Raw genomic sequence first — 24,738 nt, 5'->3', positions numbered from 1 at the left:
AGATCGGCTGCCATACGTGCAGAAGACACGTCGGTTGGAAGGGAAACAGATAGAGCGATCTAGGAGCGGTCGAAGGAAATCTACGAGTTGAAAAGGTTCTACGTACAGGGTAGCCAGTTTAAGGCTAGGGGATGTGTTGCAGTTCGCTCGACATCCCAAAACGCGAGGGGCACTACGCCCAAGCAGAACGGGTTAGGCACCGTCACACAGGTCTAGCGAGCACGCAAAGTTTAAAACAGTCGGAGTCAGATCAAAAGTAGATGTAAATCAGTACGAGTGTATTGAGCATTCTAGCATGAACAAAGCGAATGTATGAGCGAACCATACCAACTATTATACAGCAGAGAGAGGACAGAGAAAGCGACTCGAGGTGCAGACATTAATTTGTTTTGTTCCCAGCGGCGAATAACCTGGTCTTTTGAGATGGACGTTGACGAGGCGAGTTGTCGGCGAGGAAACCGGAGATATAAACAAGGCAAACAACCAAATGGGAAGAAACAACAGAAAAAGGAGAAATATAACTCGAAAGTAAATAATTTAATCGTCCCCCAGAGAACCTAGTTATAAATAGGGGAATATGAAAAGTGATTGTGAAAGGGAGGGTCAAAGAGCAAAGACGAGGAATGTTCCACTAACAAGCACGGCGGTAGAATGAGAGAAAGAGCAATTATAATACACTAAGGAGAGAAAGGGAGGATGATTGGGGAACCGACGGGAGGAGCATGAAGCGAGCTTTCGGTGGGTTGTGAGGTTATGATGAGTGATTTTGACGTTGGGACTAGTCTTGATTAACCATGGAAATTGAACCACACTGTTCGCAGAAACTCCACATTGTACGTTTACCGTTCAGTCCAGATGCGCAAGCGACTCGGAGTTTCGGTATTTGAGAACAATTAGAACTGAGAGTTTACAGCCACGATGTAACGTGGCGAATAAAGACGTCAGTACAACGGCAGAAAGCTTCGTGAATATAGCAAATGTGAGAAACTGAACCTACCCATGATGCTGGAAGGCACTCGAAGGCTGAAGGAGGCCAACTGGAGACGAAGGGATTTGAGGGGAAGACGCGAGTTCATCTGTGTGCATCGGATCGTCTTGAATAGGATAGATATCGAAGGAGGGATAATTGACTGGCGAAACGTTAGCCAAGAACCGAAGACAAATTGAATGAACGCATACAAGGAGGTGTGGCGGGTGAATTAGACGTGGTACTTGAAGTTGAGCTTGCGTTGGATGAGAATCGAGTATGAGCATAAAAAGGTTCTGCTTCAGTCATCATGCTATCCATATCATCATCAGAACCATAATGAGGGAATGGGACAAGTTTCTGCTGTTTGCAGTTCTGTTAACAAATCAACAATCAGCATCCTAGCCGAGTACGCTTTGACCCCATGAGGCAGAGGAGATACATACATTAGGAGACGCGTCCTCAAAGTCGAATTTCCTCTTCATAGCCATGTTAGAAATATATAATGAAGGGATACGTCAAGGCAAGTGGGGGAAAAGACGGGAACAGAGGAGGTGAATGTTCGGGGGAAAGTTCAACTGAACATCTCAGATTGATACACGCGAGTCTTTATATCAAGCCAATTCGGAGTTCGAAATTATTAAAAAGCTATAAATGCCGGAGCGGCTGACACATAAAACTTCGGAACTTCCCAAATATGGTGAGTCTCAAGGTAGCCGGCCTCCTCCTATTGGCTGGAAAACTCCGCACCCCAGTTTTTACTTCCCAGAACTCGGAGCCAAAGGGTGTCATTTGACTGACACAGATCATTTAATCCAGAAATAGGTAAATTACTGCCAAAAACGCGGCCCATGTCACATCCCACTTTCGGCTTTGACAGGCCGGTCTTGAAGCTCGTAACGCAACTTCAACTTCATGGCACATGTAACTCCAGCGGATATTCCTCTTCCTGCGTTCGTCGACCCTCTTCTCGATTATATTTCTGAATCTTTACCTGGCCCAGTCTATTCTTTCATCGTCGCCTTCGCCTCCCGTTGTTTGGCAGTCATTTCCGCCCTTTTGACACTCTTCGGCGCTATACTTCAAACTCACCCATCCGAATGGAGTGCGCAAACTCTCCTCCCTCCTCTTATCGCTTTCCTTGCTGCATATTTTGCCCTCGTCAGTCTTTATCGTACAACATCATGGATGCTGCGAACCAGCATCTGGTTCATCAAATGGGGTACCATATTGGGGATATTCGTCGGAGGGGCTGGCTGGTTGATGGGTGCTGGTAATACTGTGGGAGCCCCTGCAGTCGCATCTGTCCTTGGGGGTTTTGTTTTGGATATGATAAACGGTGAAGGAGGTGCCAGAGGAAATTCCCGTTCAACGCGAGGCAGAGCGAGCAGTAAGACTCGTACGAGACCCAAGGCACGGGATAAATTCCAGAAACATAGGGAATGGCAATACGAAGAATCGTCCGCACCGCAGGAGGTAGATGTACAGGCAGTGCTCGAAGATATACTCGGTACCGCTCGAAACAGTGGATTTTGGAATGCCATGAAGAGTGCTGTACAAGGATTTCAGGGGGGTGAGGAGGAAACCAGGAGTAGAAAAGATGCAAAAGCCGGTGGGACTACTTCGCGTTAACGGTTCAACGGACTTATGGAGGATACATATACATTTACGATTCAAACTGATTTGATATCATTCGGGACGATTTGGTGTATTTTTGTGATAATATGGCGAGCATACTGTACAGTACCCAGGAACGAAAACAAATGTGCGGCTATCGAAGATTCATAGTCAAGCCTTGACTTTCTGTTCTGCCGCCTGTGGATTGTAACGATAGCTGATGGGATATCATGAATGGAATGCGAAAATTAGACAAGGGAGAACGCACTTTGCTATGCGACCGAGTTGTGTTAGGCCGGAAAGGCCGACGAAAAAGTTGACCTGGAAATGGTTGAATAAGAGGTCTGTAGAGCTTCGGAACATATAGGGAGAACTGACAGCGGCCAAACTATAATTTACTGGCGTAATAACCAAGGAGTATCTGACCCAGATGAAGCCCGTGGCGGCTAGGGCTAGCATGGAGGTGAGTGATGCATTCGAGTTGTAAACAGCGATAACCACTCACCAACGTTCTGAGATACACTGAGTTTATCTGCAGGACGTGTTATGTCCTTTAAACCTGCAGCGACCAGACACCATTTCATGAGCGGGGCCCAGAAAAAGACCGTTTTAGGGCCTGCAAAACGTCAGATTGGGCGTAAGAAAGCGAATTGTTGTGACAGGACCTGCTGGATGGTTCATAAAGGCATTGAACTTGGAAGCTCCTGCAGAGGTTGCTGCACCCGACATATTTGCGTTTGTTCAGTGAGATGTTAGATTTAGAACGGATTAGGTAACTTCACACCACCTCGACCGCCCCCCGGTCCATACCGGGTGTGACTGCAAGCCTTCGAGATGGCAGAGCGCACCCCCAATCAATATTTCAATAACCATCGTTCCTATCGCCAGGGATCTCCCTGCCCAATGAGATCGCTCCACCACTCGAAGGAAACGTACAGGCCTAATAGAATGCTCTGTTCAAACTCGAGTGAAGCATGGAACCAGCCGGCGGCCCTTTTTTAATTCTTAGTTCAGACTTGAACTTCAACACGCGTTGGACCTCGTCCTGTCCTCTACCACGGACAGATCATTTATCGCCGCCGTGGCTGACAGCCATGAATGGAATCCTATCCAACTTGTGGGAACCGCATGTATATGGATATATACGACAGTTACTTGGCTAAAGGAGCTGGCGGTCATTGTGCGTGAAGTTTATTCAGGCATCAACCGAGATCAGATAAGTAGTGACTTGGATGACGCGAAAAGGACTGTCCAGAGAGTATATAAGCCTTGCTCGACTTCCTCACGTTGATCCTCAACTACCACCATATCTCAATCATGACTGCCTATTGGGAACCTGGAACTCGATACAACCAAGGCGACGTAGTCATATATAATGGTATGTCGTCTCCAGATTGTTTATTGTTTTCGGTATCAACGCACATCAAGGTCGTCGATACAAAACCATTCAGGCTCATGCGTCTCAGGTCCGTGTGTTTCCTTCACTCCTTTTACTCCCCTCTCTGATCTTATCGATCTGCCGGACAGTCTGACTGGACTCCCGATGTCACCCCCGCTCTTTGGGGAGTACTCCAGGACGGTGATCATGGTTACGAGGGGCATAGCCAACCACGCCCAGCCAACTATACACCACCGTCACAACGTACATCGCTATCGTTCCCCTGATATAATCTCAACTGACGAACATTGTAGACTATCCCGCTCCTCCCGCTGAGCAGAGCGTCCAGATTCATAAAGAAGAAGAGAAGAAGCACTGGTATGATATTGATGACGCCAGGAAGAAGCAACTCGAGGTTCAGTGTTTCCAGCGCTCTTTTCTTTCTTTATCTCATCCTCAACCGTACAGGTGGGTGGGGGGCTTGCTTTGGGCTTAGGTTTGCTCGGTGCTGGATTCACCGCCTACAAACACCATGAGAAGAGCGAGGAAGAAGTGAGTGTTGTCCATCCAATCTTGAGGAGAACGGACGTTTTATCCAACACGCATTGTCTCAGAAAAAGGCCCAAGTATGGTCCGTTCAAAACTGGGTTCGTGAGGCTCAAGCTCGTCGCAACGAGTGGAAACAATGCGGCCTCACGGCTCCCGCTATGTGGATTTACAACGAGGGCAAGGACATCCCAAATGGTGCCATAACTACCGGACAAGAACACGATTGGACGCTCTACATCTGCAGGGCTCCGATGGAAGGTGGTATTCGTGAGTTGCCAAGAAATTCATGCATAGGCGACCATAATGAACTCACGACGCGGCCAGATATTGGTAAGGCTTCGGATGTCTTTCCAAAGGGGGCTGTGATTGGCTATGATAATGAGGAGGTCCATGTAAGGATGTTCTTAAAATTTCGAGACATGCTGCGGTTCATTGATTTTTTGATAGCTGGCTCAATATGAAATTCTTGTCGGCGATATGCGCGGTTTGCGATGGCTTTCTTCAAGTGGGAACTTCAACTTGCAGACTTTGGGAGGTGCTCGTCCTGTAGAAGGTGGACGTGATGGAAACGGGTCACCTCTTTACGTCGCAAGGGCACCCCATAAGGGTGCAGTTCACCCAGGGAAAGTCGGCGAACGCATCAATGGTAAGTCCAATTAACGTGTTGTAACCTAATTGCTAATTTCCGTGTGATTGCGATTGTCAGGCTGCCTTATTCCATACAATGGGAAGGAGAAAGAAGTTGATCAGTACGAGGTCTTGTGTTATGCCCAATGAGTACTTGAGTGCTCGTTTTTGTTAAAGGTTTTCGCCTCCCATGCACTAGTCAGCGACTTAAAATTGTCTCAGCAAAATATTGTACAATAGATCGATTTTCTGCATAGCATCGAATATTTTACCTGGATGGACACATGGTGAGACGCGATATGTCACGATCATGGTCGTGATGGTCGTGACACGACACGACTTGAGCTCGCCGCCCACATTAAACCATGCCACCATTTCTTGCACCTCAGACAACTTCGCTAAAAAGAAAAGGATCTGAAGATGACTGTGTGTCGACATCGAAAAGAATAAATCTTGGCTCAAGCCATTCAGGCAACGGGAATAGCCAAAATCACTATTGGATGGTCCAGTGGTTCGTACACTCGATTCTTTGCAAGTCGGCTCGCTAATGGTGGAGTCAACAGGAGGAACAAACAGACGAAGAAACATAAGTCATGGGAGGGCGACGGGATACTTGTCGCGTTGGATAACGGGTCGAAGAGCACATTGTTTGACGTGGATAAAACTATGTACGCATATCGAGATTATGAGATTATATGGGCTCATGCCGACCTTCTTATCCAGTCTTGCAACTGCCAAGCTACTCCCTCCTTTTGAACAAGGGAAAGAAATGTGCCTTGGTGGAGCCAAGGACATACTCTTAGATTGCGAAATATCTGCGGAAGAGTTCCAAAACGGGTCTTACTTCACGTCGATTATGCCGGAAGTTACTGCTGCCCTTTCATCAAAGCCTGCGTTCAGACCTCCCAAGAGGGCACTGAATCCACTTTTGATAAGAAAACCGGAAACTGAGGCCGGACAACAGCCCACGTCTTCACCTCCTTCATCGAATCCAGCGAGTGATGGACCATCTCAGGAGAAGGTCTTAATTCCAGTTCATGTCAATGGTCCGCTTCAGAACTCGTATTGGAGCGCGAATTGGTAAGTGTTAATGTTCAAATGGTTTTTAATTTGCTCAAATTGAAGCTCAGGCGCAAAACAGGGAACAGCAGAAAGAAGGACACGTGGGAGGGCGATAGTTACATCAAGCACGAGAAGGGTTCTATCACCATGCTATCGGAGAGCGGTAAAACGTGAGGAGAGGTCACCTTTCCCTTCGATTGTGGTATTGACCTTGCGTTCTCGTTCAGCATGGGGATCACCTCACAGAAGACGAGTCTTCAATCCGGACAGCGACTGTTCATAGGAGGGAAAGAGATTCAGCTCCTGTCCGAGATTACTAAGTACCAGCTTCCTCAAGTAGGAGGTCAGGCTGAACTCGATACTCTTCCCCCCGAACCTCTGCAGGCTGTGCCGTCGCCAGAACCCAGCAAGAGATATATCCCACCCGCTTCGTTTTATGGTGTCCCTACTAAACCTGCTGCTTCAAGGTGAGACAACGTACGCTGATTTTTCTTTGCGGAAAGATTGAGTGACTATAGGCATGACCCCAAAGCGGAAGGCGCGGTAGTTATGAAGTATCCTACAGAAGAACATCAAGACCGGTATAACAAGAAGTAAGTTCCTTGAGATTCTTCTGATCTATCTTTTTCATGGGACTTCAGAAACCGCCCGATTGTGGATGTTGTTTTGGACCCAATAATAGCACGGAAAATGAGGCCACATCAACACGAGGGTGAGTACTGAACTCATCTAACAAGAAGTGCCATTTATGGTCGTTCCAGGTGTCAAGTTCTTGTACGAGTGTGTTATGGCACTTCGAAAGCATGAAGGACAGGGCTGTATACTTGCTGATGAGATGTGAGTGCTTGTATTTTTTGCTCGAGACATGTGACTCGAATATCCTTCTACAGGGGCCTTGGAAAGACGTTGCAGGTACTTGAAATTTCATTGAATATTTCGGCGCTTGCGTTTTTGACGAGTTTCACAGACCATCAGTCTAATTTGGACATTACTTAGTAGGTCGCGCTTCTATTTCCTGACAACAGGAATCCTAATAAGGCTTCTGAAGAACAAAATCCATACTCTGGTGGCGAGCCAGTCATAAACAAGGCGATGATTGTCTGCCCGGTCTCCCTCATCAATGTATGGTCCAGTATCTCTTCGGGACTTAGGGTTCTCACAAGGAAGTTCTAGAACTGGAAAGCTGAATTCTACAAATGGCTTGGTAAGGATCGGGTTGGCGTCACAGTTTGCGACAAAAGACTGGACACTGTGCGGACATTTGCAAACTCGTATGTAGCGGCCGACTCAATACATCGTCAATCCTCATTCGTGTTACGTTTCAGGCGAAAGCAACATGTCCTAATTGTCGGCTATGAAAGGCTGAGAACCGTAATGTATTCGTCCTCATCCTTCCTTTTCGGAATCAATATTGATGGTCAATTTAGCAAGGAGATTGCTACCTGCGGGTGAGATTCACACCGCTTTCGTCTGGGGTCAGAATTCAAACATCGTAATTCCCAGCATTGGGCTAATAGTTTGTGATGAAGGTACACGCAAATGAACGAACCCGATCAGCAACGCCATTGAACTTCCTGTCTGTCTACTCTAGGTCATCGTCTGAAGTCATCCAAAAACAAGACATACGCTTCATTCAAGGCTTTCAATACCCCACGCCGTATCATTCTGTCTGGTACACCTATTCAGAATGATCTAAGTGAATTCCATGCTATGGTTCGTGCTTGGTATCTTGCTTACGGGTGATCTCATGTCTCAACGTACATTCAGGCAAACTTTTGCAATCCTGGACTTTTCGGTTGGTCTCACTTGTCCTCGTTGCCTCTTCTGCTCCTTCAACCTTGATTAGATGAATATCCTGCATTTAAGAGGATCTATGAAAATCCAATCTTGAAGAGTCGAGCGCCAGGGTGCACAGAGAAGGAGTCGGAACTCGGGGAGAAACGGTCCGCGCAAGTGGGTTGAACTTCCACTTGCCTTTAAGACGATGCCTGAAATGATTAATTACGTTGCAGCTGTTGAACATTGCGAAGAGTTTCGTTCTCAGGCGAGAAGCCACGATTCTAGGCAATTATTTGCCACCGAAAAGTTGGCCCATTAGATTTTTAGCGCCTATTGTCTTCTGATCGAATTTTCAGCGGAATACGTTGTGTTCATCAGACCTTCTAGTCTTCAACTATCGATTTTCTCAAAGATACTTCAGCCCGAACAAGTGGAGGATTATATGCATTCTACTATCGAATCTCTGGCTGTGATCAATATGTTGATCAAAGTCAGTAGTAGTCCTATCCTTCTCAAAGCAGCCTTGGAGAAAGGGCAGAGTGCGAAAAATATGCTTCATCGTAATATTCGGGAGGCAGCATCACTATTGCCACCTGACATTGAAGTCGAGGATATAACGCTGAGCGGTAAGATGCCCACTAATCAATAGAATGTACCCGCTGACAATCCCGGGTAGGCAAACTGACCGCACTCGCGAAACTTCTGGCGAAAGTCCGAGAGGTTAGTCAAGTCTTGACGTCATTGTTGATTGTGATCGAACCTTTTACTCGCAGACTACAGACGAAAAATGTGTCCTAGTTTCTCATTATACGTCGACATTGAACATACTGGAAGCATTTTGCATGAAGATGAACTACAGCTATTTCCGATTAGACGGGTGAGTTTCCACATATCGCTCATTCCACAAATCTCACGCGGGAAGGACCGAAGGCAAACACCAGTCGCGAAAAGGCAGGAATATGTGAACATCTTCAATAAAACCGATCAGAAATCTGGTTGTACGTGGGCGTTTGAGACATCTACTATTCCTCGTTTGGTACTAACAGTCTCCAGTCATCTTCCTATTGAGTTCGAAAGCAGGCAAGGCATCTTCCCAGCAACACTTCTCAGCTGCTCATAATTAAATTTTCAATAGGTGGTGTCGGTATTAATCTCATAGGTATTAGGATCCTTCATATCAAGATTATGTGAAGTTGATATCATGGGGTTTTAGGCGGATCGCGGCTGTGTCTGATAGATTCAGATTGGAATCCGAGGTGATTCAAGTTAAGGGATTTATACCCTCATTACTTACTCAAGTTCTTTTACGACAAGTCATGACCTGCAATCTATGGCTCGATGCCATCGGTAAAATTACTCTCTCCTCTCACTTGTTAGTGCCTGATTCTTTTTCCCCCTTCTTTTTACATGCAGTGACGGCCAGAAGAAACCTGTCTTTATTTATCGGTTTCTGACAGCCGGTGCTATCGACGGTGAGTTTGGATCCGCATGTTGACAGGACGACCTTAGTTTTTCCTCCTCTTTGCAGAGAAGATATTCCAACGCCAGATTATCAAACTCGGCTTGAGCAACTGTAAACAGTTTTTCTTATTGGTCGTGGGATTTTCGGAGATCTGGCTGGCTAACTGTACCTTTGTGTTTAGCGCTCATGGGCTCAGTGAGCACGGGATATGTCGGTGACAAAAAGTTGAGAAACTCATTGTATATCGTTATATTTAGGACTCGAACACCACAAAGGGGGATTCGTTCACAAAGAAAGATGTAAGGGCGACTATCTCCGGACTGTTTTCATGTATCCTCAGCCGCATTCGCAGCTCAGAGATATCTTTCGAGTGGATCCTGATACGGCTTCAAATACTCATGATCTATTGGGTTGTCCTTGTCAGGCTGACGAGGAAGACGTTTGGATTTCTCCGACGCTGTCCTCGAACGAAGATGAAGGGCGTAAAGGGTTTGTCATGGCCTCGGAGGTAACGGAGGCTGATGTCAACAAGACTGATCGGGAGGTGAGTGGGTCCTCTTCAAGATGAATTAATTCTTACCCATTATTTAGTATCTTGAGAAAAAGAAAGCCAGCCTTGCTTCCTTGGATGAATGGAAGCATATTGACTGCCTGAACGGTGGTAGTGCTAGAGAAGAGATTCGAGACGAAATACTCACGGGTTTGCTGCTCCATATGCAAGACGCCAACCAGATTGACGCTCAAGACCTAAATGAGTTGACGGATGATCCGCTCCTGGCAGTGGTGGATATCAAGAATATTGAACGTGTGGATCGGATGAGAAATGGTTGGGGTGTTCGAGATGTGCCGGGGGGTACTGTAACGTTTGTATTTGAAAAATGCTCTCGGACCGCTGTGAATGAGGCGGAGACAGAAGTGGAGGAAGAGGTGTGATAGGGTATAACATATGAATCCACGCGCTAGATTGAGTTTACTAGCTATCCCACATCAATTCGTCTCGAGTGTTTCGAAGCCATTATCGACAAATGGAGCGTTTGAGTAACATTGACAACTAAGGACGATCGACATCGAGTCGATGACGGTTGAGTGGGAAAGCATGAATAAATACATCGAAGCAAAAATGGGATATGATGATGGCCAAGCGGGGGATGAGGTACGCAACTATGGGTACAACTTCCCGAACCCCAAAACCACCATCATTGGCATATATTGAAAATAAAAGTATGGAAGTATAAGCATAGCGGGAAATCGGATGAGGGTTGAACGGGACACGAAAAACAACACAGTTTTTGCGCCCCTTAGAACCACCAGCACACGGCCTGCGAGTGCAAAGACAAAAAAACCAACTCTTTTTTTGTTTGTTTGTTTGTTTTTTTCCTTTTTTCCTATTTCGGGGATATGAAATGACGATTGGACGGGATAGGCTCGGCGCGCAACCCTCCAATAGTGATGGTGGTGCCAGCTACCCCCAACGATCGCCGTGGTGAAAGGGGAAAAAGAGACTGACACGGAGGTTCAAAAACTTCCATAGACAGCTTTACCATCAATAACTGTGGCCAAAACTTTCGTATCCAGAATCTCGTTGACGGGAACCGCCATAATATCTTGAGATAGGACGACAAAGTCTGCTCTTTTACCGGGTTCTAAAGACCCCAAGTATTTTTCGGTAAATGAGGCCCAAGCTGGGTCAATTGTCATTCCTAAAGAATATGAGTTACAAAAGCGGATGTTTCCCTTTCCGCGACTCACCTCGCAAAGCCTCTTGACGAGTCAGCCGTTGTTCGGGGAACCTTTTTGTTTAATGGATCAGCATTGAAACGTATGGCGGTACGACGGTTGTTTACCATCCGCCTGGACCATGAGGTGATTTCCCATCCGGTGAAAGACGAGAAACAGCAGCATAAAACCCAGAGAGTGGGTTCATGCTCTCGACCGGGAAGTCGGAACCAAGGGTGATTCTAGCTCTCATGTCCATGATCGTGCGGAAAGCGTATAGATTCTTTACGCGTTCTGGGCCCTAGAGATAGGTTTGAGTTGTTGAGGAAGTGAGGAGCTTTTCTTTTCTTACGAGACGGTCTTGAGCATACCACATATCACTTATGCTGTGCGGAGGGATATAATTCAGTATCATAGCGACTACCGTGCGCTTGGGCGACTTACGCATGGGTGGGTTGAACACTCGCGATGACTAACCATCGATTTCGAATTAGTTTTTACTTTTACTTCAAGGGGAAGGGCCGGGCTGACCTCCAAGTTGACCAAGCCTCGCGACATCGGATGGGGTCATAATCTGAGCATGTTCAAGTCGAGGACGTAGAGCTGTAACATTAGCGCCTTTCAATGAGGCTTCAAAGGCATCTATGACCACTCCGTTGGCACGATCACCGATGGCATGTACGTTCTATTGGACATACGAATTAGCAGTTTTAGTTTTCTCAACGTATCCGATAAGATCCGGTACGTACCACTTGCCAGCCATCTCTTAAAAACCAGGGAATATACTTGAATAGAATTTCCTCGTCCAGTCGCATAAACCCGTTGGTCGTGGGATTGTCTGCGTAAGGTTCATACAGCTATGGACCATCTATGATAAGTGACTCACACTAGTCAGTAAGCCAGGGGGTGGAACTTACCGCTGCACCGCCAGTCCGCAGCGCACCTACATAACGTGTGAGTAAATGAAGCACTTCGGTCTGAAAAAAGTGTGTGAGTTTTTACCATCTGCAAAGATTTTCACGCTACGGGCGCTTAGACGCTCATCTTCATTTCCAATAACGGGTGATGTGGTGTTTCCCCAATAATTCCCTGATTCAGCGTCAAAAAAGGTCATACCGTATATTCGGATCTATGCAAATGGATTTAAGGTCAGAATCGATTTAGTTACCCGCAGTGAAAGATGGTAAAATCGATTACGGGAAGTTTCCCTAGCTTGGCCTGTCTGATGAAGGTTCAGCCTGGAACTCGCGGTAGAAGCCGAATGAAAAGGGAAGGACCTTTTGAAGAAAGCAAGGGAGATAGGATCCAATCCGGCGTCATGAATAGAAGTAAGACCGTATTTGACAGCATCTCTGACAGCGGTATTGAAACGTCTCAACAGGTCCTCATTTTGTAAAGCAGGTTGTTTGATGAGTTCTTGAGCGTTATCGAGAAGCATTCCTGTCGGATTTCCGGAGGTGTCTCTGACGATGACACCTCCCTCGACTTCAGACGGGAAGGGCTGACTGACTTCGAGAGCTTTGGAGGATACCCACAAAGCATGACAGTCTTTGCTTTGGAGGACAACGGGGCGGCCACGTATGACCGGGTCGGAATCCAAGTCGGCCTGAACACATAAGATAGGGAATTGACGGTCGGGATGCGTATACTCACAGCTGAAGGCCATGCGCTGGCAGGCCAAACGGTGTGATCCCAACCACCTCCGAGGATGAACTTGGACGTGTTCCGTTCAACGTCCGGATTGGAGAGAATGTAATTTCTAACACGCTCGACAGTTTCTGATAGTGGGTGAGTTGAATGGATTTCACTCATTAAAGCTTGACGGGACCTTGTATAGTTTTGGTTCCTTCGAGAGGAAGTTCGCGGCTGGCACCGTATTCGAGGATGTGAGCATGGGAATCTACAAGAGTGTCAAGTTTCGACAAGGACTAGTTTTGCATTACTGACCGCTGAGACCGGGCACGACGATAGAGCCACGTTTGATGTAACGAACACTGAGAGAATGCTTCCAGCGTTGTGAGACTTGCTCTGAAACGTGGTTTAAGATGAATGGGGTTTGAAAGAACAAAACACAGACCAAGGGAACCGGTATGGACGACACGAGAGTTGTGCACTAGAACACATTGAACGACAGAGTTTGTATCGTCAACTGTATAGATCCTCTCCCCTTCAGCTGAACATAGGGCATATGAAACGGGCTGAACGCGTGCGCGTAGGTAGTAGGAAATGCCGATAGCACCTAAGAGGAAAAGGATCCTTGTAGCTGTAAAGAGCGAGGGAGGTCTTGAGGGCGTGTTCCGGGGAGGTTCATCCATCTTGCCAGCGCCCGACATGGGTGAAAAGCTGTTGAATCAGTTCCGAAACCACAGCGTTTATTACTTATAATATTCAATTTGAATAGGCGCGTTACGGCAGCAGGTTTCGGTGGATCATATCATGCCACGCATACGCTCTTCCATAAACTCATGCCTTTCATCGTACAGCTACTCCGTCGGCCAGCTCATTCTCTTATGGCCTCTTTTACCTCTCATAGGATTCTTTTGTACATTCTCATCTCAACGCTGGCAGTGGCAGCTGCAATTGCCAACGCTCTCAAGAATCATAGCAACTTCTACTCCGTCACCATTTATCTGTCAAAGAGCAGTAGAAGTCTCCTAGTAAGCCTCCAGAAAACGTTCCGTTCTCTATATTCATTATAAAGGTTAGGTCCTTGCAAACTTTGCATTCATTCTTGCTCTCTTTTGTGGTCATTTTGTTCAGAAAATCTTCTTTGGTACGCTTCGTCCTAACGAAGTCGAGGTATCTCGCCTACTTGCCTTGTTTCCTGATTTTTAATCGAGTATTTTCCTTTAGCGTCTCTACGATAGGCTTTGGTTTTTCATCACCGAATCCCTCCTAGCATTCACCATCTTTCGCGACGAATTCGATATCCCTTTCGCCCTCATGTTTGGTTTTCTTCTCTTTGTCAAGTCGTTCCATTGGCTTGCAAGTGATCGTATCGAATGGGTGCGCAAACCGTTCCTCCTATGTAACTCATTACTTATCTCATGTAGATGGATCAAAGACCCTATCCGGGTCCTCCACTCTTATTTCATCTCAGGATGTCAGCTCTCTTCGCCATTCTTTGGCTTACCGATTTCATCATGTTCCTTGTCGCCGTTGAAAACACCCTCGCCCATGGTGTTGGCGGAATGGTCCTTTTTGCCAGCGAAGTCAGTCTTGTGTGGTTCCTTTGTTGATTCCAGCTCACCTATTTTTAGTATGGCATATTGATGGCAAGCGTCTCAAATACCATCGCCAAGTATTTACTCTCATCCTACGAGTTGAGAAGAGCTGGCCAACGCGGTGGCGAGACTGCACCTCCATGGGAGAAAAAGAGTATGTGGGTGTTCTATATCGAGCTCACAACCGGTAAGTATGAAAGAAATATGCTCTGTTTTGTTCTAGACTCAATTGTCGTTTTCTAGATTTCCTGAAACTAACGACGTACCTTGCCTTCTTCTCCGTCATTATCACATTTTACGGTTTGCCATTGAATATCATCCGAGACGTTTACATTACCGCCCGTTCACTCTACACGCGTCTCCACGCATTACATCGGTATCAGATTGCGACTCGGAACATGGATGAACGATATCCTAATGCAACGGAACAAGAGCTGTCTACCACGTCAGATCGTACTTGTATCATTTGCCGAGAGGAGATGGTAGCGCCTGCCCCAGCTGATCCTCATCAAGCGCCTGCTGCCACAACGGATGGGCCTAATATGACTCCAAAGAAACTTCCTTGCGGTCATATTTTCCATTTCCATTGTTTGAGATCCTGGTTAGAGCGCCAGCAAAGCTGCCCCACATGGTATGCCTGCTGCCTTTCAATTTCTTTTCTTCAACTGATTGAATCCTTTGGTTTTAGTCGTCGAACTGTATTGGAAAATACAACGGGTCCTGCTCGAGCTCCTGCTGGAGATGCACCTCACGACCCCCAGCAGGCCCCTCCAAACCCTCCTAACGCCCGGCCCAGAAACGAAATGGGACTGTTAGGAAGGTTCTTGGGACATCAGAACCAGCAACCCGTTGTCCCTCGGAGGCCTGCCTTCCCTCTGCAAGGCAACTTTGGTGCACCTCATGTAATGCACGATGCCGCTGGGCGCGTCGTTATACAATACAATATAGAGTACCAGCTTCCTCCTCGTCCCGACGATGCAGCGTCCGCACGTCCCGCACAGCTGCAGCCTGTACAACCATTTAATGGTTTTGAAGGCCCAGACAATGTTTGGCAGCCGTGGCGAGCAAACGATAACCAAGCGCCCAATACAATCAATACGGCGCCTACACGCACGGCGTCCTCGAATCCTCAAACATCGTCTCAATCGGAACCTCTCACGGCGTCCTCGAATCCCCAAATAATGTCACAATCGGAACCTCCCGCGGCAACCTCCAACCCCAGAAACCCCAGAGACGAGGCTGCTCTTGCCGCTTTACGTCGACTCAACAGTTCCAGTGGAGGGCCTCCTGGATGGAATGACACTTCGGCACCTAGTAGCACACAAAACCAAGATGAACCACGTGTTGATGTCCCACATTTAATCCCGCTATATGACTACGGTTTCGACAATATTCCCGAGCGAACCAGCGCCTCTCAGGGTCCCGCGTTGACTCGTGCCGTCGATGCTCAGATTCCATTCCGTGCTTCACCTGCGGGAGAAGAATCCACCAGAAACCGCGTGCCATTTGGGGCTGGGACTTCTATACCTAACCTTCAAACCAGTGAATTCCCCTCCGGTGATACACTGACCGATGAACAGCTCGGTGTTCTTGATAAACTGACGAGGGAAGCCATTGACGAGCGGCTACGGATATTGGAACGGGTGTCCGTGTCTATGAATGGGAGTATTGAAGAGTTGATTCGAATGCGGAGCGTACTTCCGCCAACGTCGTCATTGAATAGTCCCAACGCTTCAGTGACGGAAAACCAAACAGCCGGAATGGTAGACCCCCAAAGGGACTCGGCTGAAGATTTAATACCGCAGTCGTCGGTGTCGATCTAAGAGTAAGGAGTTTCAAGCGGTTACATACATATAGGAAAGCTGTTGAACAACGGTTTGGGAAAAAGAATGGCCATAGATTGATATCTTTTAAGATGTACCTGCCGATATGATAGCATTCAGTCTATTTTTGACAAGCTCTGTGTCAACTGAGGACTTGTCTATTTTAGAGTAAAAGATTTTAAAGATGGTTCCTGCGGCCTTGGGAGACTTTCGTTGGTCTGATTGAAGGGTAGATAAAATTTCGTGCAAGTGGTTATCGATTTGTTCGGGGCTGAGCAAGGGAGGTAAGAAATCGTTTAGGATGGAAGCTTCTTTGAGTTCTTTGTCGGCCAAGTCGGGTCTGGAGTTTGTGTTGAATGTGTGCGCTGAATCAAGCTGGGAAAGGGAGAGAAGTGTAAATTTTTAAATAAAACCGCGGAAATTACTCACTCGTTGTGCATGAGCCTTCCGCATGATTGCTAGAATGGCAGAGGGGGATATTGGGCCAGCTTTTGAAGTTTTGTCTGCGGCGTTTACTTGTGAAAGAACGGTCTTCAAGGGTAGGTTCGTCATTATGAGGCTATATGTTTTGGAGAAACCTACGCGTAAGGTTGTAGAAGCGACTTGGTTTTTACTCTACAGTAGTAGTAGTTTGAATGCGAGGAACCGTGGGCTCTAGTATTCAACGGCGCACCTTCATGGCGTCCTTGATGCGCAAAGTTAAAAGTCGACGGATGTCATTATTGTCGACTGAGGATGAAAATCTTCGTGCGCTTGCCATATACCTGGACCACGCAGAAAAATTGAAATGTGAAGCCATGATGATGATATGAAGCTTAGGACGTGTGGACGCGCGTATGTACATATAAGCAAACAATCAAACTGTGAAACGCGGAAGACTCGAAGAATCCATAGAACTGAAAGGAGAAATAAAGGGGACATTTAAGGAGTCCAAAAGGAGGTCAGGGGAGAATAGGGGTAGCCCGGTTCGTAACACTGAGGACGGTGACAATGGTGGCTGGCGTGACCCGTCTGAGCTTCAAGCTTCACAAGAACCCCAACCGCAAACGCAATGAAGTTGAGGATGAACGAACCTATCCAGCAGAAAATTAACAGCCTAGGTACGACTTTCATTCTTAAGGCTAAATGGCAACTAACCAAACATTCTATTAGACATACACAACTGGACCTTCAATACAACAGGATTCGAGAAGGCTCATGAAGATTGGCAAAAGTTTTATAGAGTGTGCCGGAGCACTGAACTGCAAACCAATCAAAAGTTTACTTTCCCGATAGTACAAGGCACCTTTCGGGTAAGAGCATGTTACGACGATTTATATTCAAAAGTGTGGACGTTGGCTATGGATGAAGATCTTCAAATTCTCATTACTGGCCAGGCTGGTACAGGTACGTAGGATCTCCTTGCTGTCCGTCGCCTAGTTGATTAGAAGTAATGCAGGCAAAACCGTTGCCCTGTGGTACCTCATCCGCGTATCATCCGCGAGACAGATCAACCACTTGTTTACGTGGAAAACCAGATCACATACGTCTTCTACGACGGAACGGTATCCTACGGATCCACAAACAGTGCTTGTGCTTCGGAAGAGCTACCCCGTTCCAAGACTGAATTAGCGACTCTCCTTGTTTTTCTGAACCTCGACAGAACGAACGGCTCCTTGAGTGTCGGCAATCGATGGACCAGGATTATCCAGGCCTCCCCCCCAATCCAGCCAACCACTTGTGGACCAAACAGGACGATCTTCATATACAAATAGTGCTTCCTCTCTGGACAAAAGACGAACTTGTGAAATGGTATGAAACATATCGTCATCCGATACCCTCAATCTCACTCAACGCTTACAGTTTTGAAGTGACACCGAGGAACACAAAGTTTCTGAATACACTACATGAATCCTTCGATGAGCATGGAAACGCGAAAGCAGGCGTCGATCAAAACATTGCCAGTCGCTTCAAGTCAGCTTTGGAGCAAGCACGTCTACAAGCAGACACGCATCCCGGCCCACTCGACCGCACCAGCAAGCTGTCTGTGCTAATCGATGTCGCCATGGCCAAATTCGGCCCTTTAGTCCGCGACGTCTTCACAGCCGTCGTCGACCCGTCGTGTGTAGAAGCGAAACTGGAAGACGCTCTAATGAGCCTCAACTTGGACCATCTAGCTACTGCTGTTACGTCGACTGCCAACCCGTTCTTACCAGGAACTTCACATTGGATCATTCCCGTGGCTGCCGACGGTGAACAGATCCATAAGGTTGCTGTAAATCCAGAGTTGAGGATCACCATCAGATCAACAGATGTCGCAAATCGGGCAATGCGTCGACTGCGACAACATCAACTTGAGACTGAAAGAATCATTCACTCCTGTGTCAAGTTATTTTCCCTTCAGTGTGCATGGTGGCTAGCTGGTTGGTTGTTTAAAGGTGTTGCCCCGCGATTCCTCGTAACATCCTTTAGTTCATATGGTGCCTACAGATCCCACGAATACCTCTAATCCAACGTTCACCACACCAAATAATCTCGACATCGTCCCGAATGCAACTTTACCGTCCGAGCGGTCCATTATCCAAATTCCCTTTAACTCAAGCAGCTGGAAGGACATCAAAACAGGCGTTTATATGTTCTCCGACATCTGTAACACATCGCTAATGGACGGTATTCTTATTGAACTCCGGGGTCGTACTTTTATACTATGGGTACTTCAACTCACAGTGGGTGACGGTCGGCTTGGGGGTTCCGATGAAGGATATACGCTCATAGATGGGATAAAGAAGTCCATCCTCTCTGAACGACTGAAGCGTACTGTTACCATCCGCTATATGCTCGTCAAACCAGCCAGTCCTATGGAGAAGGAACCTGCATCCTGGACGATGCCCCCAGGTTGGAATGAACGTCCAGGCAATGTGTTCTGTGTGCACATCTCCAAATCTCCAAACCACTTACATATCCGAATAGAGTATATTATGTTCAGCAAATACGCACAGATGTTTCGCCGTCTATCAATGTATTTCTCACGTGGCGGTCTTTTTCTTCTTCAATCATTGTTCTCTTTCCCTTTTTCCTTCTCGCTTTTACCCATCAGTCAACTTACAACGTCGCGACTTTCTTTCTTCGCAAAGCCGCCATATTTTCGAAAGCTCTAGAATCTGTTTTGTTTCAAATTAAATTCGGAATGTCATCGGACGAATATCAAACGGTGTCACTGGTGAAGTGTTCGCGATTTTTGAGCCTCAGACTCTTGCGCTGCCCCAATTGCTACTGATCTGAGAGTAGAAAGCCTCTCTGCGCAGTGTAGCCTGGATGGTCTCAAAGCTCGCGCTCATACTTCGCCCGATGAGTCGACGTCGCGCCTCATGTCGTCCGAGGCGTTCACATACACTGGGGTACTGGTAAGATGGTTCCGCCAAGCGAAACGCGTTACTCATGGCAAAATCGGAGTCGGAGTTTCCAGGAGCAGACTGTATATGGATGGCAAGGCTCGCTCCACCTCCACCGCTCCGAGTCGCTTGTCGACACAAGAGCACGCTCGCCTATTAGCTCCACAGATGCTCATACTTGTGAATAATGTCTCCCCTGGACTTGGTGCGGGATCCAAATGGTCCCCGTGTTGGGTCTAAGCCACCAATTGTGTGCGGGGTTGATCATAGTACTTCCCTCCAAGGCCCGCAGGAACCCGAACTGATTCCTCAATGCGATGTTATTTACTCTGTTTTTAGGAGTCCAAAGTCTCGACTGTATTGTAGATGTTCGTGGACTCCGAGTCAATAAATAAATTTGAAGCGTAAGACCTGCGGCCTGCAGGGCCGAGTTAGGCCCCAGGCCTCTTGTAATGTCTTGTTCAGATTATTATTCACCCTTGCTTGCTGAAGTTGAACGAAAGAAGGACCCGACCCCTTTGATCTGAACTGACTTTGAAAAGCGTAAGAACATAGCTTTGATTCATACCTATCCCCAAAACCAATCCGCGACTGCCTCCCTTAGCCACTTGGCTTTACCGGAGCTCCCAAAACTCTTCGAAGCTCCCCTGGTTGTTCTCCGCACGTCCCGCCAATTTCCTGTATTGTAACAAACGAAAAAATAAATATTGAGACCCGTAGGTCTACCACTCCGGGAAAGCGTGTCATCCTTGTGCAGGGGCCATATGTTTAATGGATCAGGAAGGGTAAGATAACTTGCTTTTTTTCTTGTTCTTTTGGCATCGCGCGACTTGTATACTGGGAGACGTAGGTGTAAGTGTAGGTTCTACTGGGAGACGTAGGGTGTAAGTTGTGGTTTGTGACGAATTTTCACGTGGGCGTTACGGTATGTTTGTCTTGGGGCCGCACACATAAGAATGTCAAAATGTCACATTGATGCCAAAATCAAAATGTCACGTTGGTTTAAGGAATGATGCAGGGTGACAATCAAAAATGATGCAATGAAATGATCAACATGTAGCCCGATCATCGTGATACTCAACTAATAATGTCTTCTCTGTATCGTTCCAATTTTAACGTATGACGCCCCGAAGGGGTCAGAAGAACTCTAGATGAAGGAGGACCAGGTCTAAACGACGTTGATTGCGTTGAACGGGCGAAAGGCGCTAAAAACGATGAGATAAGGGGGACGGGTTACAAATTCTCTCACGATTCAACCTTCTGATATATCCCGCGGACATTGGCCGTCAAATTCTTCCCCCACGTGTGCCCAGAATTGTATAGGACGGGACGGAAGTTTGCAGCGGCGGAACAAGAAGGAGATCTGATATAATAATTTCCAAATTCGGAAATTGTTCCCACGCTCTATGTGCCCACAGGACTTTGCAATGGACCTGGTTCTCTTCGAATTCAACGGCGTGCACCTAAACTCTCACTCCGAGCGACTCATTATCTGCTGGGAAAGGTTAGTTTCTCCTTGATTCATTCATAATATATTCACGCTGTTCGATGCAGTCCATCTAGTATCGATATCGGAAATACTATAACTTTGGTACGCCTTCATCGTTCATCATTCATCTTCGCAGTGGTTCCACTCAAGACCGTTCTATCATGGTGTGATTGGTGGTGTGTCAAGCTTGCGAACGGATCCTTGTGAAACATCTTTTCTCAGTCATCATGTTTTTTTTTTTCAAAGAGTTGAGTCCTTTCGCTCTACCGTGTACGACTTGGTCATTCTCTAGTATATCATTATGGAGGAAAGTTGGGACAATGCTTTCCAACAACTAGTTGCCACTGAATAACAACGGATTTTGATTGTTCAAGTCTAGTGGGCCCTTCACATCTTGCTACCAAAAGCTGTCTGTCGAGCACATGTGGCATGGCGACGGTCCTGACATTCACTGAGCAGTATACAAGGAAGAAATCTTAATATCCTTGCGTAATTGGTTGATACAGTATCTTACTGAAAGGCATGTTAACTTCTCCTACCACAAGGAATTCAATTTTTTTCAACAGAGGGTGGAGGAATTCGGTCAGTATAAATATGGTAAAAGAGAAGTCGACAAAGAATTCCAAAAACTTCGAAATGCGTATGTAGTAAGTAATCTTTGCCAAAGATCATTAGTGAGTTATGCAACTTATGTGTCCCGGAGTAAGAAAGAGAGTTCTGAGTTACGAAAACTCTCAGATCACTTTAGCGTTCCAACCAAGGGAAGAAGGTAGGTGTTGAATCGGAGTACCGCCACGAGAACCTGTTGACTTGTTGGACTTGGGTGTTTGCTTGCAAGCGTCGCAGGTGGTATATTTTCTGATGACTTGACGCATAGAAGTCTACATAATATTCAGGCTGAAGATATAATTCAACGACCCAACACCACCAGCTAGGGCCAGAAAAATCCATAGAATCCACGGAGACACGGTTCATGGTAGACACCTGGAATTTGGACATGGTGAAGAGCTGTGGAGGAAGAGAAGGGCGGTATCTTCCACAAAGTACTAAATGCCCTCAAAACACCATTCGAATATCGACAGACCGCTCTGATATAAGCAATATCTGAATCCGCCTTCTTTCTCCCTCCCCCGTCTTGTTTGGATGACATCTTTCCGTTTTGAATCCTCTCCAGCCCTTGTATTGTATTGGTCTCTTTGGGTGCTCAATTTCTTTGATTACTAGTGCCCATGTCTGCCCCATTACCGTCCTCTGGATCGTTTCTGCAAGCTGTTAGATCTTCTGCCCGTATCATTCGTGAAAATTCTCAGATCAAGGTGAGCCCTGTGCTACGATAAACGGTGATTCCTCTCATACTCGCCTAGATCGACCCAAAAGACGTGGAGCGCCTCCTTCAATCACCCACATTTACCTCCTCCTTTCAACGTGTCTCCCAACTCCACGGCCTAGCTTTACCCCTCAAGTTTTCATCCCCCCTCGCTGAACTCAATCTCATCTCAATCTTGTCGCTCTTGAATTTCGCATCGGGATATCGTTTGCCTCTACACAATGCTACTAAACGTGGAGCATGGGACAACATACGCGCTTTAGTGTTTGGAATGTACATATCCTCTGCAGCCGATGAGGGCGATCTCATGTCTGCAAGAGGTATGTCGGGAATATCGGAAGCCAAGGTAGCAGAACTTATGCAGTGCGTACATTCTTTCAAGGGCTGGCTCGAATTAACTAGGATGGTTTTTTCTAGAGTGGACATTTACGTTGAAAAGGCTCATGACTCTATTCCAGGCGTTACAGTTGGAGAACTAGGTGGACCTCTGTACGAACTTGTCAAGTTGATCGTGGGCGTTCTCAAAGAGACCGGGAAGATTTTGTTGCACTCGGGATATCCTGATTTCGGTACCTTTGTCGCCGAATCGTTGAAGGAAGGGGCTCGAGTGAAAGCGGGCAATAATGTTCCAGATGCCGATGTTGAAGTTGTGTTAGAAATGGTATGTTCACACCGATGTGTCTCTTCTTTCTTGAGTTAATCCCTCCATTAGCTCGTTAGGGCTTTTCCGGCGTTCCAAGACATGGCGGTAGTTGACGGGCAACGTATGTTTTTGTTCAACTTCCAATGACTGAGTCCTTATCCTGCGACTCAGCTGTCTACTGCTTCAAGAAAGCCTTGTTCTTGATCCATGCGATCAAGCTTCGCTTTGGCTCAGATGCAGGAGGATCTCCGTTTCCTATCCCTGACACCTCGCGGATTCCAGTCTTCTCGGACAATGTCATCCCTTCACTCTTAATTTACCTTGGAGTGCTGGACATCACGTCGTCACCCAGCCTGTGCGGCTTGTTTCCAGGCGTTAGAGAAACATATTTGGCACTTCTCGAAGCTCCTCCATCCAATACCGGAAACGACAGTATCTTCTTAAAAGATGGTCCGTTTCTGAGCGTTGACCAGGCATATATCCTCCGTGCTGCAGCTATCGATGCTTGCGAGGTGATTGTAGAAACAGCTCGAACACTCCCAGTCGCTCTATCATTGGAATGGTTCAGCTCGATTACACTTCCAGACGTTGACGGATGGCTGTGGTCTATAGCAAAGGATCGCGAGGATTATCGCGGGAAGCTGGAAAGGTTTGTTCTGAGAAACACTGTATTCTTTTGAATAAGTCCAATAACGTGTGTGAGATTACGGAATAAACGGAAATGACGTAGTACAGCGGTTGAGCAAGTCCTATCACAGTGTTAGGAGTCTGTACCCTCCAGTGTTAACGTCGTGAAGAGCGGTATCTTTCTGCGATAGCGCTGAGACAAACGCAAGTCAGAGAAGGCTGAGAATCACAGTCAAATTACTTACCCCTCACTACCCCATAGGGTCAAAAGACCCACAGAAACTGCAGACACGACGCGCCTGTCCCAAGAAGGCCTAGACCAGTTGATGTAAGAGAAATAGCCAACGGTGCCAAGAACAACAACGTTCACTATGACGATCAGGTCAGTAACGAGATGTAAATCGAAGAGGTGATTCGGCGAACTTAGACCAACGAGGCCCCCGAGAACTCCAGGCCTCAAAATGTGTTCGCGAAGGTGTCGGTAGACGACTGCACCTTCCTCCCTGGCGCGACGCTCTTCTTCCCGGCCTGCAGGTGTTTCACGATATTTCTCAGCAGCATAACCCTCAAGGGCTAGGATGGCAAGCGCTCCAGCGATGGTGCTGGAGATCGCTTTAGTTTCTCGACGTAGGTGTGATTGAGTGTAGAAGGAACGAGAAACACTGGCCAATAGACCGATGTTGACTATACAGAAACGATGGGTACATCACGATGGCTGAGTATGAGACTAAGAACATACCAAGACCCACGAGGCCGCCAGCAACTCCGGGTCTTAAGAGATACTGTTTGGCGACTTGCCACAAATGGAACCCTTCTTGCTCAGCATCGTGCAGATGTCTGCGAACCTTTGGTTTAGCGTGTTCCCTTTCCCTTTTGCTGTCTGGTGGGGGTCTTGTTTCACTTGTGACCGTCGCCGGATTTTCTCTAAAATCAGGATGAACAACATTGACTTTGGATGTATCGTCTGCGATGGTGGACGTGCGGGGAGACTCAGTATTGAGGAGAGCGGGGTCCGGACGAGGCTGGTTTGGAGGCAGATTGGAACTGGCAACGTCGGCGTAAGACATGGTTGCAAGA

The 24,738-nt window shown here is 47.0% G+C and overlaps 13 protein-coding genes across 13 annotated transcripts; 7 read left to right on the top strand and 6 right to left on the bottom strand.

Annotated features, from left to right (window-relative positions):
• Positions 1-240: 240 nt before the first annotated feature.
• On the bottom strand, positions 241-1,547 carry E1B28_009957 (uncharacterized protein). The gene is made up of 4 exons (XM_043154888.1): positions 1,414-1,547; positions 1,180-1,342; positions 998-1,130; positions 241-899 (listed from the first exon to the last, which is right to left on the bottom strand). Exons 1-4 carry the CDS (start codon positions 1,456-1,458, stop codon positions 779-781), a joined length of 462 nt encoding a protein of 153 aa, XP_043007346.1. The 5' UTR covers positions 1,459-1,547; the 3' UTR covers positions 241-778.
• Positions 1,548-1,882: 335 nt separating this feature from the next.
• E1B28_009956 (uncharacterized protein) lies at positions 1,883-2,599 on the top strand (the record flags this gene model as incomplete). The annotated part of the gene is made up of 1 exon (XM_043154887.1): positions 1,883-2,599. The coding sequence occupies one exon, from the start codon at positions 1,883-1,885 to the stop codon at positions 2,597-2,599; it is 717 nt and encodes a 238-aa protein (XP_043007345.1).
• A 156-nt stretch (positions 2,600-2,755) lies between these two features.
• MPC2 (Mitochondrial pyruvate carrier 2) lies at positions 2,756-3,313 on the bottom strand (the record flags this gene model as incomplete). Its single annotated transcript, XM_043154886.1, has 5 exons — positions 2,756-2,801; positions 2,853-2,905; positions 2,963-3,036; positions 3,090-3,200; positions 3,250-3,313. 5 exons carry the CDS (start codon positions 3,311-3,313, stop codon positions 2,756-2,758), a joined length of 348 nt encoding a protein of 115 aa, XP_043007344.1.
• A 256-nt stretch (positions 3,314-3,569) lies between these two features.
• E1B28_009954 (uncharacterized protein) lies at positions 3,570-5,414 on the top strand. Its single transcript, XM_043154885.1, has 9 exons — positions 3,570-3,962; positions 4,013-4,050; positions 4,112-4,226; positions 4,277-4,377; positions 4,431-4,514; positions 4,577-4,778; positions 4,836-4,903; positions 4,959-5,157; positions 5,218-5,414. The coding sequence occupies exons 1-9, from the start codon at positions 3,902-3,904 to the stop codon at positions 5,286-5,288; spliced, it is 939 nt and encodes a 312-aa protein (XP_043007343.1). The 5' UTR covers positions 3,570-3,901; the 3' UTR covers positions 5,289-5,414.
• An 89-nt stretch (positions 5,415-5,503) lies between these two features.
• E1B28_009953 (uncharacterized protein) lies at positions 5,504-10,374 on the top strand (the record flags this gene model as incomplete). The annotated part of the gene is made up of 33 exons (XM_043154884.1): positions 5,504-5,649; positions 5,702-5,806; positions 5,862-6,218; positions 6,269-6,370; positions 6,428-6,667; positions 6,719-6,793; positions 6,842-6,912; positions 6,962-7,037; positions 7,091-7,112; positions 7,168-7,195; positions 7,249-7,322; positions 7,374-7,471; positions 7,526-7,576; positions 7,628-7,648; positions 7,704-7,729; positions 7,792-7,913; positions 7,968-7,995; positions 8,047-8,153; positions 8,213-8,285; positions 8,336-8,605; positions 8,656-8,699; positions 8,753-8,856; positions 8,910-8,977; positions 9,033-9,059; positions 9,115-9,138; positions 9,193-9,235; positions 9,294-9,326; positions 9,393-9,451; positions 9,508-9,552; positions 9,623-9,636; positions 9,699-9,740; positions 9,794-9,985; positions 10,033-10,374. 33 exons carry the CDS (start codon positions 5,504-5,506, stop codon positions 10,372-10,374), a joined length of 3,129 nt encoding a protein of 1,042 aa, XP_043007342.1.
• Positions 10,375-10,956: 582 nt separating this feature from the next.
• On the bottom strand, positions 10,957-12,271 carry E1B28_009952 (uncharacterized protein; the record flags this gene model as incomplete). Its single annotated transcript, XM_043154883.1, has 9 exons — positions 10,957-11,141; positions 11,191-11,231; positions 11,286-11,458; positions 11,510-11,543; positions 11,602-11,629; positions 11,689-11,842; positions 11,907-12,014; positions 12,075-12,100; positions 12,160-12,271. The coding sequence occupies 9 exons, from the start codon at positions 12,269-12,271 to the stop codon at positions 10,957-10,959; spliced, it is 861 nt and encodes a 286-aa protein (XP_043007341.1).
• Positions 12,272-12,321: 50 nt separating this feature from the next.
• On the bottom strand, positions 12,322-13,490 carry E1B28_009951 (uncharacterized protein; the record flags this gene model as incomplete). The annotated part of the gene is made up of 6 exons (XM_043154882.1): positions 12,322-12,379; positions 12,435-12,763; positions 12,811-12,935; positions 12,986-13,057; positions 13,105-13,185; positions 13,235-13,490. The coding sequence occupies 6 exons, from the start codon at positions 13,488-13,490 to the stop codon at positions 12,322-12,324; spliced, it is 921 nt and encodes a 306-aa protein (XP_043007340.1).
• Positions 13,491-13,599: 109 nt separating this feature from the next.
• Positions 13,600-16,204, top strand: E1B28_009950 (uncharacterized protein; the record flags this gene model as incomplete). Its single annotated transcript, XM_043154881.1, has 7 exons — positions 13,600-13,814; positions 13,864-13,956; positions 14,011-14,163; positions 14,211-14,369; positions 14,418-14,568; positions 14,625-15,012; positions 15,070-16,204. The coding sequence occupies exons 1-7, from the start codon at positions 13,623-13,625 to the stop codon at positions 16,202-16,204; spliced, it is 2,271 nt and encodes a 756-aa protein (XP_043007339.1). The 5' UTR covers positions 13,600-13,622.
• Positions 16,205-16,291: 87 nt separating this feature from the next.
• E1B28_009949 (uncharacterized protein) lies at positions 16,292-17,047 on the bottom strand (the record flags this gene model as incomplete). Its single annotated transcript, XM_043154880.1, has 4 exons — positions 16,878-17,047; positions 16,787-16,819; positions 16,634-16,735; positions 16,292-16,579 (listed from the first exon to the last, which is right to left on the bottom strand). Exons 1-4 carry the CDS (start codon positions 17,001-17,003, stop codon positions 16,292-16,294), a joined length of 549 nt encoding a protein of 182 aa, XP_043007338.1. The 5' UTR covers positions 17,004-17,047.
• Positions 17,048-17,255: 208 nt separating this feature from the next.
• Positions 17,256-17,815, top strand: E1B28_009948 (uncharacterized protein; the record flags this gene model as incomplete). Its single annotated transcript, XM_043154879.1, has 3 exons — positions 17,256-17,304; positions 17,357-17,590; positions 17,643-17,815. The coding sequence occupies 3 exons, from the start codon at positions 17,256-17,258 to the stop codon at positions 17,813-17,815; spliced, it is 456 nt and encodes a 151-aa protein (XP_043007337.1).
• A 61-nt stretch (positions 17,816-17,876) lies between these two features.
• Positions 17,877-18,692, top strand: E1B28_009947 (uncharacterized protein; the record flags this gene model as incomplete). The annotated part of the gene is made up of 2 exons (XM_043154878.1): positions 17,877-17,995; positions 18,047-18,692. 2 exons carry the CDS (start codon positions 17,877-17,879, stop codon positions 18,690-18,692), a joined length of 765 nt encoding a protein of 254 aa, XP_043007336.1.
• Positions 18,693-21,032: 2,340 nt separating this feature from the next.
• Positions 21,033-23,714, top strand: E1B28_009946 (uncharacterized protein; the record flags this gene model as incomplete). The annotated part of the gene is made up of 7 exons (XM_043154877.1): positions 21,033-21,079; positions 21,130-21,711; positions 21,772-22,380; positions 22,429-22,754; positions 22,809-23,052; positions 23,104-23,155; positions 23,206-23,714. Exons 3-7 carry the CDS (start codon positions 22,294-22,296, stop codon positions 23,712-23,714), a joined length of 1,218 nt encoding a protein of 405 aa, XP_043007335.1. The 5' UTR covers positions 21,033-21,079; positions 21,130-21,711; positions 21,772-22,293.
• A 103-nt stretch (positions 23,715-23,817) lies between these two features.
• On the bottom strand, positions 23,818-24,728 carry E1B28_009945 (uncharacterized protein; the record flags this gene model as incomplete). Its single annotated transcript, XM_043154876.1, has 4 exons — positions 23,818-23,854; positions 23,907-24,030; positions 24,085-24,345; positions 24,401-24,728. The coding sequence occupies 4 exons, from the start codon at positions 24,726-24,728 to the stop codon at positions 23,818-23,820; spliced, it is 750 nt and encodes a 249-aa protein (XP_043007334.1).
• Between the last annotated feature and the right edge of the window lie 10 nt (positions 24,729-24,738).

Source organism: Marasmius oreades, chromosome 6, assembly GCF_018924745.1.
Source record: "Marasmius oreades isolate 03SP1 chromosome 6, whole genome shotgun sequence".
NCBI classification, from domain to species: Eukaryota; Fungi; Basidiomycota; class Agaricomycetes; order Agaricales; family Marasmiaceae; genus Marasmius; species Marasmius oreades.
The sequence above is the reverse complement of the archived record's forward strand: the minus strand, read 5'-3'. Positions and strand labels throughout refer to the sequence as shown.

Excerpts from the sequence above, each read along its gene's own strand:
- E1B28_009957 (XM_043154888.1), bottom strand. The coding sequence starts at position 1,458 with ATGGCTATGAAGAGGAAATTCGACTTTGAGGACGCGTCTCCTAAT. Across the intron at positions 1,131-1,179 it reads TTCACCCGCCACACCTCCTT|TCAATTATCCCTCCTTCGAT; the intron begins GTATGCGTTCAT and ends ACGTTTCGCCAG. Across the intron at positions 900-997 it reads AGTGCCTTCCAGCATCATGG|TTCTAATTGTTCTCAAATAC; the intron begins GTAGGTTCAGTT and ends GTAAACTCTCAG.
- E1B28_009954 (XM_043154885.1), top strand. The coding sequence starts at position 3,902 with ATGACTGCCTATTGGGAACCTGGAACTCGATACAACCAAGGCGACGTA. Across the intron at positions 3,963-4,012 it reads CGACGTAGTCATATATAATG|GTCGTCGATACAAAACCATT; the intron begins GTATGTCGTCTC and ends ACGCACATCAAG. Across the intron at positions 5,158-5,217 it reads AGTCGGCGAACGCATCAATG|GCTGCCTTATTCCATACAAT; the intron begins GTAAGTCCAATT and ends TGCGATTGTCAG.